This window comes from Dreissena polymorpha, chromosome 2 (assembly GCF_020536995.1).
Source record: "Dreissena polymorpha isolate Duluth1 chromosome 2, UMN_Dpol_1.0, whole genome shotgun sequence".
Taxonomy (NCBI): Eukaryota; Metazoa; Mollusca; class Bivalvia; order Myida; family Dreissenidae; genus Dreissena; species Dreissena polymorpha.
The window spans coordinates 113,471,617-113,486,172 of NC_068356.1; the positions used below are offsets into that span (position 1 = coordinate 113,471,617).

A 14,556-nucleotide genomic window follows, 5' to 3' on the forward strand; every position below is an offset into this window, starting at 1 on the left:
AACCCTTAAAGCGCTGGAGCTGAATTTTAAAGGCCTTTGCAAACAGTTTGGATCCAGATGAGACGCCACAGAACGTGGCGTCTCATCAGGATCCAAACTGTTTGCTATTCTGATAGTATTCTTTGAAAAAAATAGAAGAAAATGCTAATTTTAGAAATTCTGCAGACGACATTTTTGCAGACGACAAATTTCCCAGCATGCAAAGGGTTAAACACCTTGAGAATATACTTCGTTTTTCGTTCAGTGGAAATACAAAGTCAATATCTGTTTCGAACATAGTATATGAGTTATTAATTTACCTCATAAATGATGATATGCATATATGCCATGTCGAATGTGCAAAACGCAGAACGCTTTAGCTGCATAAATAACCAACTATTATACATAAACTTTTACAACGATTGTCGTTTAAAATGAACAGCTTAATCAATATTAATGCACGTAAATATTAACTATGACTCACATATTGAAAGAGCAATCTAAGTAAATCTTTATTGCCACTACTCATAAAATAGTAATCGATCGATGTTTTCCTGTTAAACTTGATATATCCGTCTGTATGTCCTTTTATAAATCCGGACGCAGCTTATATACATATTCAGCTATTTTATGTGGGCCAATGCTTTGATATACACCGTTTGTTATTTATTAGTCGATCAAACAGCTTGACGGTTTTATATATTATGTTTTATCACTCCAGCTGTTAAATATGTTCAGTAACAAAAAAAAAACAACAACGGACGGACAATTGAATATCTTTGTTATTACCTCTCAACGTCTACATTTGATGCGAAGTGACATGGGCTTCATCACAATGGTCGCAATAAAAAACAAGCCATCTTGGGATGCAATATAATATATTTATAAATATATTTATTACTATGTTGAATATATATCTGCTATAACTCTATGCATGAAAAGCTCATAAGGTATCATTAAAATGCTGTTATATAATATGTACAACAAAATAACAATAACAATAAAATTCAAAGATCGTAAAATATATTCATATTAATAACACGCACTATGAATAAATAGTATATAATTAAAAACACAAACATAGATAACAAGATCAAACTCATGGTTCAGTGCCCTATTTACGAAATGCGACCGTATTTGTGTGAGCTAAAAATCAAAAAGTGGGTCATGATCAGTACTAAACTTTTTTATTACAAAATATTGGTCATGGTTACCGGGTATAATGACATCACAATGCCGAACTATTTATATGTCTTATATTGTGCAAAAGAGTGGGCAGTATAGTTTTAAGTACAGGGCTAATTTTATTTGCTTGTATACAGTGACACAAGATTCTGATCGAGTTTTTGAAAAATCATAACCGGTGCAAGTTTGTTGCCAAAAGATTGCTTGACAAAAATTAACAATTTGTATAGAACATAACCGGTGCAAGTGTGTTGGCAAGAACTTATAAGACATAACAACTTTGTGATAGAAAATAACTAGTGCAAGTGTCTTCTCAGAACCTTGGAGATACAACACAACCGGTGCAAATCTGGTTGCTTAAGGTTCATTGGCAACAAGGCATCAATACAACTGAGTTTGCTTTAAGAAAATTGCAACATAAATTGTAATCGAAACACGTTGCAATACATTGGATTAAAATATGATATAATTGACAATAACATGTGTATTTATCGGTTTGGCTCTTACAATGCTCATATTTACGTTATACATTGGCCCCCTATCAACCAATAAGAGGTCAATAAAAAGTCATACATATTTTAACAAATCAAACAAATCAAATATTTCCGTCACACTTAAACGCACACACATGTTTACAATGTAGTAGTATCGACAGTAGAATAAAGTTAAACACATATTCAAGCCATATTTTATAAAAGTGTATACAACCCACAAGCTAAAATTTAATCGGTTGATACCATAGTCTAACGTTCATGGAAAACGATCAATTATATGCAATGATCATGTAAGCAGTTAATTAATACATCTAAAAACGACTATCATGAGTGTATGTACATGTTTTAATAAGCCCAAGAACAGAGAGAAACACAGCCTATCTATAATAATACTTCAACGTGTTTCAGTGAATACTCTTACATTTATCATGTGATGTATTTAAAATTGATCTAAATTAAACGATAGCCATTTAGACTTTGGCACGAAAACACTCCATTGAAAATATGCTCAGTATAACGAGTGTTCAACAATGGCGAAACATGGCGAGCGCGCAGATTGGCATTGAGGTTGTGAACAGAACACTTCACATGTGACGGCTTAATAAAAAGTCACTGACTATTGGTTGATTTAATTAGTTACTTTTGATCAGATTATTAGGTGCGAATTTTAACAAGCGTCGGAACATTTGAAGTCTACTACGATATTCTGTTAGCACAACGCTTTACTAATTTAACGAACATACTATTGAATAGATGGAACAGAGCAATATAACTCTACGATCTTGGTACAGTCTAAAGATAAAAGTAAAAAATGTATTTCTCATACCTGTAATAAATACTGCTATATACAGGTTTACTACAAACTGTTTAAGAAACATTGTACTTTCTAAAGCCACGTGAAAAAAAAGGTCCCTTAACACATTACCTTTCAGCGCCTGACTATTAAATGTATGACCAATGACAGATTTACCGATTCTTTACCAATACAAAACATTTATATATTGGATCGAAGTCTGTACACAGTTCTTTGAAACTGTTAACAACTATATAAATAATCACTGATTATGAACTTTTACTTACACACGAAATACTGAACACATATTGCCAACGTTCGCATATATGATAAACAAAAAAATATCTAACAAACTTTGATATTAACTGTTTCTATCGAAAAAGATATGTTTAAAAAAACGGAAAAATTAAACATACAATACAAGTAGAAACATGTATTGTCATTATATTTGAACCTTGTTTATCCGTCCCTAAATCACACTACCTGAATATTTAACCATGGAATCGGGTTTGTCTTGCGATATTAAATTTCACAAGAGGCCATTTGTGTCTAAACATGGGTTCACGCCTGACCTTCTGTCATAAAGATGACATTTAAAGCAAGGGTCATATGGACAACAATTTCATGAGAGAATATCAGTTTTCTATCAATGAAATTTAATGAGCAAAAGTCTACCAGAAAATGTCAGACATAATGTGTTCTTAAGACAGCCAACCAAGCTTATATGACATGCACATTACAGACCGTTAATGTGTTCCACATTGTATTATATTATACAATAAAGTATGCGTTGATTCAAGTGTGCATTATTCAACAATCCCTTGCAATACGATGGGCATATTGCTGAATCAGTGGACTACACAATAACTATTTTAAATATATCAAGAAAATATTTATATTTTTAAAGCGAAGAAAACATACGTGCATCATCAATTTATAGCATACATTACAGTATTTGACTTAAATGAAGTCCTTCACTTAATGAACGAAATCATTTTGGTCATAGTTTCTTTTTCGCCAGCGCTTGCAAATCGATTCCCGTGTAAAACACGCGCATGACTCTTCAAATTTATGTCGAGGCCATTCCGTTTTATAGAAACTTGGATTTACTGCAAACTGGAACTTTACAGGGGATTAATTGCTCGGAGCATATGTCCATTCACTCAGGATTCTTTTAGGAGTTGAGTAGAATGTCGATATTTCGAGATAAATTATGTGTGGCCTGGAGAGGTTAATATTTCAAAAATGAAAATCGTGGTCAATAAAGTTTAAGTTTAAAAATACGTAAATATGGTATATACTGAATTATCGTCTATTGTAGTAAGTGACAATAGACAAATAGATAAATATAAATTAGGACATTTTTAGATGAACAGTGGGGGGGGACGTATTTGGAGAGATTCAAGTTAACTGATACACTGGTACATCCAAGGTTAAGATGAGCATACGAAAGTTGGTAATTATTTATAAATACAATATTGCTTTGCCAGTAGAAAAGTGCATTTTCATTATTTAAAAAAATACGATTCTAAGTAATTTTTCTTAACGTCTGAGATTTTTAATACAATGCAATAATTGTGATACCTTAACACTCACTACCGAAACTAAAGATAAGAGTTACGCTGTTTCATTATTAATTATCACTATTTTAAACCAATTGTAATAATTTGAAATATGCATAAACAAGTTAAACTGATGCAAATCAATATGAAAAAATGTTTAAAGTAAGTTATCGTAACTTGTCAGCTTTCTAAAATACTAAAAGAAAATGAATCCAAAAGCACCTATTGAACTACGTAACCTCAATGATCGTCGATAAACTGAAAAACATGTCTTAAGAAAATACAACTAGATGTCATTTGTGTCTCGACATTGATTATAATGATAATTTACATATCATGCACCGACGATTGACGTGGTTTTTATTAAACGATATTTCCTCGTTCATGTAAAATAAATACATGTGTTGAAGTGCCTTGAGATAAAAAAGTTAAACAACACATAAATATCAAAGTCTATAAATAAATAATAATGTATGCACAAACAATCATAAACTCAAATTATCGTCTTACCAATGAAACCATTATTAAATGCATGACCATCTCAATTAACTTGTAATACCATTAATGAGTCATTATAGTCGAAAGTTATATTTAAATAATAACGATTGAACTGTTTATTAAATCGTTAAATACAAGAGGTCGTTATTAAGTAAAACTGCAACCTAACACATAAGCAGAAATAAAAATCCTCTTAAAAATGAGCTCACTTGAGTTATTATAACCATAAACATCGAACACAAAAAAACAGCCTCAGTATTATTTCATCATAAAAAAGACAAAATAAATGTTACGCAACGTCCTATTTTAAATGTTTAGATGAGGAAATGAATTGTATGTGTTATTTGACTGAAATATAACAATACAAGCACATACATTAAACACATATTTACACCACATAGGAATGGAAGTACTGAGTTTAAGCAATGCATTGTTAAGAAGAAAATGAATACATGGGTTTTAAGCAAATGTTATTTTCACTCAAATGATAAGACTTCAGGGATAAAACATGTCCACATAGAAAAACACACAAACAATATGTATGATTGCATGTACACACATGCACGTACATGTATACACACAAGTACACGTGTACTTATGTTTACACGACAGGCGGCTAACCCTAGACAGCACCATGGCATCAGCTGAGAATGTAACAAGTATCATACGATAAACACATATAAAAAAATAAATGTATATGCTCCATATATCTACATTAAATAAGTCACTCATACTTCTGCAAAGTTCACGGTAACGAAATTGGAAACCTTGCTCACACATGACCGGATTGGAATGTTTATCGTTTATGTGAAAAAAGCGCTTTATTCCACTTTTTGAACCTCCAACATTATAACCTGCTCCCTTATGAGACGTTCTAAATATGATCTTGACAATGCATACATTCAATCACAAACATAATCACTTAAATTTAGCATCTAATATAATTATCAAATGATTTGCCTTACTCTTAGTATTTTTGACGAACGGTTGTTTACGTATGACATTGACATCGTACGAGTTGATTTGCAAAAACCACCATGTAAAAAGATGAGTATAAGATGTCAATAATTATTATATTTATAGCATAGTTAGTCTATGAGAAAACTAACATATTAACGTTCAATGTATGACGTTGACAATGTATTATTCTGATCACAAAATTTGCTTCGTGTTGACTGTGTTATTAGCTTATTGTTATATTACAGAGAACAACTTGTATGTTTGACCTCGATATCTTATGAAAAAACGTAATATGGCTTATTGGTAAAATATTTTCATAACTATGTATACTTGTATATTTATTTGATATAAGTTGCCATGTATAACTCTTAAAAAAATAGTACATAATTTATAAATATTACCACATAGATTCAGTATTAACTAGGCCAATATTTAACAACGATTTTGCAATTGTAAGAGCGAAATCGCCCATAACCAGACACGTGTCCATGTGGTTATTGTGTTAAACGTGTTTGCAATATCAGTCGTTTCATAAAAATTGCGTAATAAGTATGATACTTTCCATGGAAAAAGCAAATGTCAGATCACTCAGTTAAACATACACCAAGTTTGCGTGACTTTCCAAACATAATATAGAATATGCCACCATAAATAATACAAAATAGCTTATATTTAAGATTTTACTTCAATCTACTAGAAATGTGAATCGACTAATTTTACGAATGCCGTAAAATGAACAGATATGTAACAATTGCATATCTACATATGCCATCTATATAATATAATATACAACATCTGTTACATTATTGATTCAAAATATAGATATACAATTCTACCTTTTGAAAAATATAGTCTTCATGTTTTACAAATTCAGCTCTTACGCCTTAAACAAGTACCTATTAACTAGTATTACAACAACGTTCTACTTTTTAGAAAATGGTATATAGTTAAAGCAAATATCTTTGAAATAATCTCATACAAAAATAGATAATTTATGGTCGATAGATGGCTGAAAAAAATAGTTCGAAGTTGAAAGACAAGAGTGGTTCAGTACGAAGCTTTAACCCATTTATGCCTAGTGGACTCTCCAATCCTGCTTAATTGGATCAATTTATTTCCAAAATTAGGGATGTCTGGTATATTTATTTCTATTTTTAGAATTTTTCTTACAGAAATTCATTTAAGCAAACAGCGCAGACCCTGATGAGACGCCGCATCATGCAAAGGCCTTTTTTCTAGACGCTAGGCATAAATGGGTTAAAGTCACAATGACACTTACACAAAGTATACTATAGCTATTAAACACCTTTCATCCTAATTCGGAAGTGTTCGGCTTTCTTCGGAAAATTAAGATATGTCCAACGAAGACGATTAACTTGCTTTTTTGGCTGCATCAACTATACCATGTTCAGCTTCGTATATGGGAACATTCTCAAGCGAGTAAATGCGATTTTAGTAGTATATTTTAATACAGTTAAACCCTTAATGAATAAAAAAAAACTAGAATAAAAGATCAGAGGAAATGTTACCATAAAATCCCCGATATTAGAGTTTTATATAATTGCCAATAATTTCCTGCTTACAGTCAAAACTTCTTCATGTACAAAAGATGTGCGCACTATAAGGAAACCCCAACTACTCTGTGTAAAAGAATGTAAAAGAAGGCAGATCAACCAACTCACATTCAAATTTGACAATAAAACCTTGCCCTCATAGTCTACAAGTATTTAATAAATAAAATAATCTTAAATAAATATATTTCATCTATTTACAGACAGTCAGAAATAACTATTAAAGTATTAAACATTATCCACCAACGTATAACAGGGGAACAAAATCGGTTGGCTAAAAGTTCTTTTGACCAAGTGTATTGCTCTTACTATTAGCGTACAAAAGAGTCGCGTTCTTAGAAAACTGGGCTTAATGCATGTGCGTAAAGTGTCTTCCATATTAGCCTGTGCAGTCCGCAGAGGCTTATGAGGGACGACACTTTCCGCTATTATGGTATTTTTCGTTTGAATGAAGTCTCTTTTACACGAAAATCCATTTAAGGCTGAAAGTGTCGTCCCTGATTAGCCCGTGCGGACTGCAGAGGCTTATCTGGAACGACACTTTGCGGACATGCATTTAGCCCAGTTTTTTTTCAGAACGGGACTCAAATATGTTTTCCAATGATTAATATTAAGAAATATGCTTGGCATGAAGCGATTTTCCTTCGGATATAACTCCCTCGTGTCAACGTGTATCCTAACACAATGCATGCCCAATGACACTGAAAGTCAATAACCGGAATAAGGAATACGACATTTCTATCATGCCGGCTAAATTGTAAATGCATTTTTTAATGACAATTGACACTGCGCCAAATCTCGTGTTTCTGGCGACCGAAAGCGAATTCACCGCCGCTGAGCGCAGATTTTCTAAGTTGCGTGTTTCTCGAGTGTTCTCCGACGGGAAAATGGCGGCTCCGTCTGGGAACGGCGAGTCAATAATGTAAAAAGTTGAACATATCAAATTATCTTCCTATGGCGGATACTTCCAATGAATGTCGATAATAATTCGCCAGAGATGAACACAGCACGGTAAAATTGAGAATAACTCTGTTTCATTGTAGCGATAGCCATTATCTAACGTACATTCGTCTGGAATGGATTTTCCATCACATATTCTCGCGCAAACGTGGCGGTTGGCTACTTCCCGTAATCCGCGCCTCAAAAGTTTAATTTGAACCCTCAAAAAAGCACTCATATTCTCGCGCAAACGTGGCGGTTGGCTACTTCCCGTAATCCGTGCCGCAAAAGTTTAATTGGAACCCTCAAAAAAGCACTCATACTAAATAAAAATAAATCATAAATATATATCCAAGAAAATACTAAAAACACAGATTGAAAGCTTCAAAATGAACGTTTAAACGGTACATCTCCATACGAAATGGTTTTTGACAAGCGATCATGAGTGACTTCCCTACTCTTGCCCGGACGTGTTTAATAATTCAGAACCAGAATTAGACTCAACGTCAGAATCCCGATTTGCAGACGAATCACTTCCGCTCATGACACTTCCGGCACTCCCGTTGTCACTAGTAACGCCGTCGGGAGCGGGCGTATTCTCATAAATGTCGTCGAACACGGCCTTCTCGCCACGGAGGTCACATATCACGTTTGTTAATGCTTTGATATAATTCTTCGCCAGCGTGAGGGTCTCGATTTTTGAGAGCTTGCGATCCATGTTTATGTGGGGAATCACGTTTCGCAGACCCTCAAAGGCGTCGTTTAAGGAGTGCATCCTCTGGCGCTCACGCTCATTGCTTTCGATGCGCCGCATGTTTCGCTCGCGCGCGCTCACACCCTTTCTGCGCTTTGCCGCGCGCTTGGGACTTTTCATCTTCCGTTCCGCATTGTCTTCGCTGTTTGAAAGAGCGCCTCCGGAGTCCGACGGCGAGGGTGGCTCCTCCAGGCGCGCCGTTTTTCCGCCGCCGCTTCGTTTTGAGACGCCCATGAGCGATTTGTAGCCCGTGTAATCCCAAAAGCTGTCGTCTGCATGTATCTCTTCTGCCATCGGAAATTCCACGTCCTCAACCGAACCGTGCCGCATGCTCTGCAAAAATGCATACATAACCACATAAATGAAGTCTACGGTAATTAACATTTAACGCGCCTGCAAGCAGCATAGTGTTTGGCTAAGAAATTAATTTAAAGGGTACATACAAATGCAAGTATAAAGTAAGATATTATTGTACAAGCAACTTTATCATTACCAACAAACATATATAGTTATACATGAACATATGAGTCGCGTTTTGAGAAAACTGGGCATAATGCATGTGCGTAAAGTGTCGTTCCAGATTAGCCTGTGCAGTCCGTACAGGCTAATCAGGGGCGACACTTTCCCCTTTTATGACATTTTTTGTTTAAATGAAGTATCTTCTTAGTAAAATCCAATTAAGGCGGAAAGTGTCGTCCCTCATGAGCCTGTGCGGACTGCACAGGCTAATCTGGGACGACACTTGACGCACGTGCATTATGCCCAGTTTTCTCAGAACACGACTCATATAATCGTGCTTAGCGCCCTTAGTTTATTGAAGGACAAACACGTTCACGTTAAAGTATGCTAGTGTGTGTTTATGCAACAGTACGTGGTCCACCTTTCATCATAGGAATATACACACTAACATAAAGGTACATCCATTCCATGCAAACCATTTTAAACACATTAACTTTATATTTAGATGTAATCCTTGCTTTGAATTAACGCTACGATGGGAAATTTATTCCGTAATACGACATACGTTTTTGTTCAAACATAAGGCATCCATCACACTTTTTGTATTCCGCGAATATGTCACATTAATTCATGCTACGGTTCCGGTAGCTAGTTATCCAACGTCTAGGAATGGAAACATCGATATATTTTAAGAAATCTGATTTCCATTTACGGAATATGCATGCCTATACAATTGTTGCTTTTTACGAAACCAATTACCGCTGATCTGCCGAGACATGGCGCCGTGGGGAAACGTGAGACTGTCTATAGGCAATTTGGTTTAGTATTCGCATTAGGACGTTTCCATAGGATTTCCATAACCCATTTTAACTCGAGACTTCTTCGCGATAACAAAAGCGAAAACCTTGGGCATAACTAAATATAAAACAATAAAAAACAGTTTAATTCACGACTAGTTCCGTTGTACGTTACTCGCTATTCCTTTTGGCCAAAAAGAATATATAATGTCGTTTTAAAAGACAGAACATAACTTTCAAGTAACGATATAAACATTATCATAACCGTGCCTAAATATCGTGACACACCCTCTAGCTAAGGTCAAACTCGTGACGTCTATTGTAAGTAAGGCACCTCAAATCGAACTCATAAGTATTGGCGATAGTCGTGAATGCAAAGATATGTTTAGCAAAATAATATAAAAACGCACGTAATATGTTTTAAACTATATACAAGGCAATAGCGTTTGCCTGTGGCAAATACACTTGGGTTACTAATACTATAGATTTACTTGTTAAACACGTCCACATCTGTGCAATACTCCCGTAGGCACAACTTTTCGTCAAGATATTAAAATTAAAAGTGACAAATGTCGCATTATTGCAATTATTAATAGACCACTTTTGATTAATCGCTCGCGTACAAAATCGTGCTTGATTTTACATACAACGATTGTTAAATAATAAAAACACGACTCGATAATACAATTACAAATTAAAGCGTGTTCCCGATTAGGTACAAGCAAAGTTGGTTAATATGTTGTATGATGCGGTACATTGAAACATTTAAACAAACACGAATTTACAAAAATATTAATGAAGTTCTATTGTAACGTCGGCGTATTTTATTGTTGTATCGTGATAAACAAATTCAAAACACATGTAGCGTGAACGTACAGTACTTACGGATGTTGTTTAGCCAGCGATATTAACTAGATCCGTTTATAAACGTTAAATAGTCCAGTTAAACCAAGTGCTCGGAGTGAGTTTGTTTCCTCACTCGGTCGTTATCAGTAGATAACAGTAGCCCCTAACAAAACCGGTCTAGGTCAGGAAGGACACATGTAAATCCGGTCTGTGGACCGTTAGATCGGCCCCTAGAATGTATAGTCCCGTGTGGCAGAACGCGGTGTCGCGATCAACGATCAATACGAGCTACTCTCCATCACTGATCGCTCGTACTATACCACGTAGGAGTATATACATGAGTAATTTACATGTAAACCACGTTCACAGCGGTTTGTAGCTCAATGGTTTATATTATTCTAGCTACCGTTTCATTGGTTAACGCTAGCTAGTAAATTCAGTCATCAAATTTTATTTTGCACGCGGGCAATTATCGACGTAACGGATGATGCAGCGTTTAGAGCGATAAATGATGGATGTACTTCAATAAGTCAATGTTCCAAGGACGTAGTTTTACATAACGTGCGTCGCGAATAAATTAAAAATCATTCAGTTCATTTCATAATGCAGTGTCTTTATTAACCCACTGCATTCACAATACTTTATACGCAAGATATAAATGAAGTGAAACACAGAACTTGAAGAAAGATTGGAGGATTGTGGGGGAAAATTGCGATAACGATTACTAGAAACATTTATACACGGCGATGGCAAAGATGATGATGATGATGATGATAATGATAATAATATTAATTATTATTAAGACGATCTTGGCAACTTTGATGCTAACGTCATATTTGTGCCATGGTGGTAGATGATACGGATAATGTTGTTTTTGTCTCTACAGCGGTTGTCTCAGCTGCTGCTGTAGCTGTCGCTATTGCTGCTGCTGCTGCTGATGATGATGATGATGCAATTGTTTCCTATATTGCCATACATGCCTTTATTCTAACATTAAAATATGCAAAAATGTCTTCTATTAAGTTTCGTCACGACATAGGTATCTCTTAAGATAGATAAAATCAACAGTCGGTGCGGTCAATTTAAGGTATTCAAGCGCGACCTCGTGTGTCTACAAGCGGAGTATCTGCAGAACTAGCGACGCCAGATAACGACGCAAAACTTCAAGATAACTTCCATGCGTTTAAGAGATCGCTAAAAGCTGAAACGTTCTAATTTAAACATAAACGTGACGGTCGCAGTTTGTTTCCGCTTTGAGCCTTTGATGTTGCGATCTTTCATCATGATGTACACACGAATGGCTTCAAGAAATAATAACATCATTGTAGAGTACGTGTATGTGTGTATTTATAAACTTTTTTCGTCCGTCTAAATTTGGGAGAAAATTATTTTAGTTTATATCCACATTTCGGAAATTCTTGACAGTCCGGTATAAATGTGGACGTCTTAAAATCAATCAACTATTCTGAGCTGTTGGATAAAAAAATGTGAACATGTAATTATAGACACAATAGAATGTAAATAATATCAAAATGATTATCATAAGTAATGATTCAATCACTTAATTGCTGCACGGAGTCAATATACACTCCGTGATTGCTGTTAATTTCCGGTAAACTCCATTTTTAGTTGTAAATGACGGGTAGTGGGTAATTTTTGGTATCACTCATTTTTATTAAAGACAAATCATTTAAACGTTAAGCAGTACTAGTGATTTTTTTTGTTTCAAAACAAAAAACATGTTTCAATGTCGCATGAACGATCTATTAATAGCTGACCAACTCTATGGTTTATCTTATACTATACGCTGAATACAGTGCATTTGACGCTACGCAAAAGAATGTACTCTGTGTCCAACTATTACAAAACAGTAAAATATTAACACATTAAAATATACTTTCAACAAAAAACAACAACAACTAATGTGCTGGTAATTACAAATCAAATGCCCGTTTGTGTGTACATTTCCATGGCCTTATACACCACATACAGGAGTAACGCAGTACTGGCACAATACTTTGCAAACACCAGGAAAGTCATTGAGGAGCTTATTTAAATAATATATGTAGACGAGATAACGCAAATGGCTTGGTGTGACAATTATTCATATCTCTAGAGAATTCTTATTTCTAGTTGCTGCACGTTTTTGAACGAAAATCCAGCACACATAAAAACAGTTACTATCAAACGTCAGCACAAACTATAATAATGTATATTGAACGAATTTGTGTACACTAATTTTAATAGAACCTAGCAACAGTTCGAGGTTAATGTCACGTCTAAGCGTTCCTAACATAGATACGAACAGATTCCTTGTTTGATATACAATATCGATTATTGGCGTTCTCATTTACCATTAAAAGGAATCCTTCATATAAAGACTGGTTTCTGTGGATGATCTGTTTAAACCCTTTATAGACTGTCGCTGAATCTCTATCAACCAAGCGCTCGTCATTAACATCCAATCGTCTCTATTTAATCATGATGAAAGCGGCAATTTACATGGTGAAAGATGTGTTATTAAATTACAATCGAATGAGAACCTCGTTACTTGTTTAACTCTAGCGACTTTATAAAGACGTCATTTCGTTATGAGTGGAAGCCACTGTTTTACTTCTATACATTGTATGTTTATATGCGTGTCGATGTTTTTACTATAATAAAGCTTAACCAATACTTTGATATTATGTAAACGTAAATCAATAACCAGAAGATACGACTCCCTACATTGTTATCAACAATGGTTCATCAGAGTATAGATCTAAACCTCAATTGTTATCAACAATGTTTGATTGGTCTATAGATAAAAACATCAGTCAGTCTGATTTATGTACATCGCAAGTCAACTATTTAGCGTTCGTCAGTCGTTGTCATTTAATGGCTAGCCACCACAACAACAATCAATTTATGGCATTCGTTTTATGCTTATTACACATCAGACCCTTATTACTAGGTGATGTTTGACACCGTGCAGCACATAATACCCAATTTTATAACATTTAATAAATATTTCATTCTGTACAATCTGGTGTATTTTACTACGAAGCAATAATGCTCATCCTTTCAAACAACTTAAGCGCTTGACGTGTACGTTTCATAGCGTTTCGTGCGTACGTTTCACATGAACATTTTTATAGAAAATGAAATAGCAGAGAAAATATATTTTTAAATCCTATGAAAGGTAATGTCCAATTCGAAAACATTTAACAGAATATCTTACCGTGTTTGTGTTATTGAACGCGTAAGTCGATGAATTGTGTATATAATCCACTAAGAACAACGTTAAGCTGTAATTCCAACTTTATTTTATTTAGTAATCCTTGTGATTCGGCTTTTCCGCCCCACTGTCGCTAATTCCAAAGAGTGTTATGATTGTCTGTCGCATATTGAGTGACACTCTAAGAAAATGGGATGGTCCCCACGTTCTTCTGATTAGATATCAATTCGCGGCTCGTTTCCATTCATGATTTGCGTAATAAATTTCAAAAATAGCTCCAAGACAAGTGCGACAACGTCATATGAACGCCCGCGCAGCGCGGATTTCGATTCCAGTGCCTTGCCTCGAAGATAATTCCACAAAACCGATACTATATCTGGCGGTGGTTACTCGAACAAATCGCCCGTTGGGCGAACCTAACATGAAATTTTTCGCCGTTTATAGCGCTGGAATCGATTTGTCCTATGCAATTATCCGCGGTAACACCATATTCTGTGACAAT

At 34.9% G+C, this 14,556-nt stretch overlaps 1 protein-coding gene across 3 annotated transcripts in view; it reads right to left on the reverse strand.

The window, feature by feature from the left end:
- Nucleotides 1-6,696: 6,696 nt before the first annotated feature.
- LOC127868544 (protein dimmed-like) overlaps nucleotides 6,697-14,556 on the reverse strand; it is an 8,175-nt gene continuing 315 nt past the window's right edge. The window contains exons 1-2 of one of the 3 annotated variants that reach the window (XM_052410390.1): nucleotides 14,058-14,556; nucleotides 6,697-9,068 (exon numbers count right to left, since the gene is read on the reverse strand). The exon at nucleotides 14,058-14,556 is cut by the window's right edge and continues 315 nt beyond it. In XM_052410390.1, the coding sequence (XP_052266350.1) occupies nucleotides 8,436-9,065 (630 nt within the window). In that variant the 5' untranslated portion in view covers nucleotides 9,066-9,068; nucleotides 14,058-14,556 and the 3' untranslated portion in view covers nucleotides 6,697-8,435. Of the gene's footprint in view, nucleotides 9,069-10,867; nucleotides 11,168-14,057 lie in introns of those variants that run through there. The other 2 variants (XM_052410392.1, XM_052410391.1) reach the window with 2 other exon arrangements.